Source organism: Penaeus monodon, chromosome 23 (assembly GCF_015228065.2).
Source record: "Penaeus monodon isolate SGIC_2016 chromosome 23, NSTDA_Pmon_1, whole genome shotgun sequence".
Taxonomy (NCBI): Eukaryota; Metazoa; Arthropoda; class Malacostraca; order Decapoda; family Penaeidae; genus Penaeus; species Penaeus monodon.
The window spans coordinates 39,540,312-39,541,072 of record NC_051408.1 but is presented as its reverse complement, the minus strand read 5'-3'; the positions used below and the strand labels follow the sequence as shown (position 1 = coordinate 39,541,072).

General features: G+C 61.9%; 1 protein-coding gene across 1 annotated transcript in view; it reads left to right on the top strand.

Moving 5' to 3' along the window:
* Positions 1–715, top strand: part of LOC119588272 (glycine-rich cell wall structural protein-like) — a 1,056-nt gene extending 341 nt beyond the window's left edge. The window contains exons 2-4 of the mRNA XM_037936968.1: positions 69–192; positions 278–343; positions 432–715. Of these exons, the coding sequence (XP_037792896.1) occupies positions 69–192; positions 278–343; positions 432–715 (474 nt within the window). The remainder of the gene's footprint in view (positions 1–68; positions 193–277; positions 344–431) is intronic.
* Positions 716–761: the final 46 nt, after the last annotated feature.

The following is a 761-nucleotide window of genomic DNA, read 5'->3' as shown; positions in this document are numbered from 1 at the left end:
CAGTCTGGTAATTATACTGTTGTCATTAGAATAACTTCTTTCTTTGGATTTCGATTCACTTCTTGCAGTTAAAAGCCTTCTGCGTGGTGGCCGCGGCGCAGGCGGTGTCCTCCGGGTCCAGCGGGTATGGCTCGGCAGGCGGAAGCGGGCCTGGGGGCGAACACTCCGCCGGAGGCCTTGGGGAAGCTCACGGCTTTGCTGGCAGGGGCCATGCAGGAGGAGGCCATTTGGCAGGGGGGCCATGCAGGAGGAGGCCATTTGGCAGGCGGCCATGCAGGAGGAGGCCATTTGGCGGGCGGCCATGCAGGAGGAGGCCATTTGGGAGATGGCCATGCAGGAGGAGGCCACGTGGGGGAGGCAGTGTGATTCCTGCAGTCCTTGGGGGGCAGGGGCATCCTCCCGAACAGCCTCATTAACCTTGCTGTCGGCAGCGGATACAGCGCTTGACTTCGTCGCAGGTGCCGACCACGACGCCTTGGGGGCACCGACTACGACGCAGATTTCGGGGTTCGTGGGCTTCGACGGCGCGGCCACTGCCTATGAACGCCAAAGGCCCCGGCCCGCCGGCGACCCGCAGGGAATCGGTATTGCTGAAGGTGTGAGCTTCGACGCTGGCCTCGATGGAGCGGCGGCCTTCGAAGACGGCCAGGGAGGAGGCTTCGGGGCTGCGGGGTTCACCAACGGAGGCCAGATCAGTGGGTCGTATGGAGTGTAAGGAATGCCAAATAAAATACAGAGACCAACTTTTTACCATCACCCTT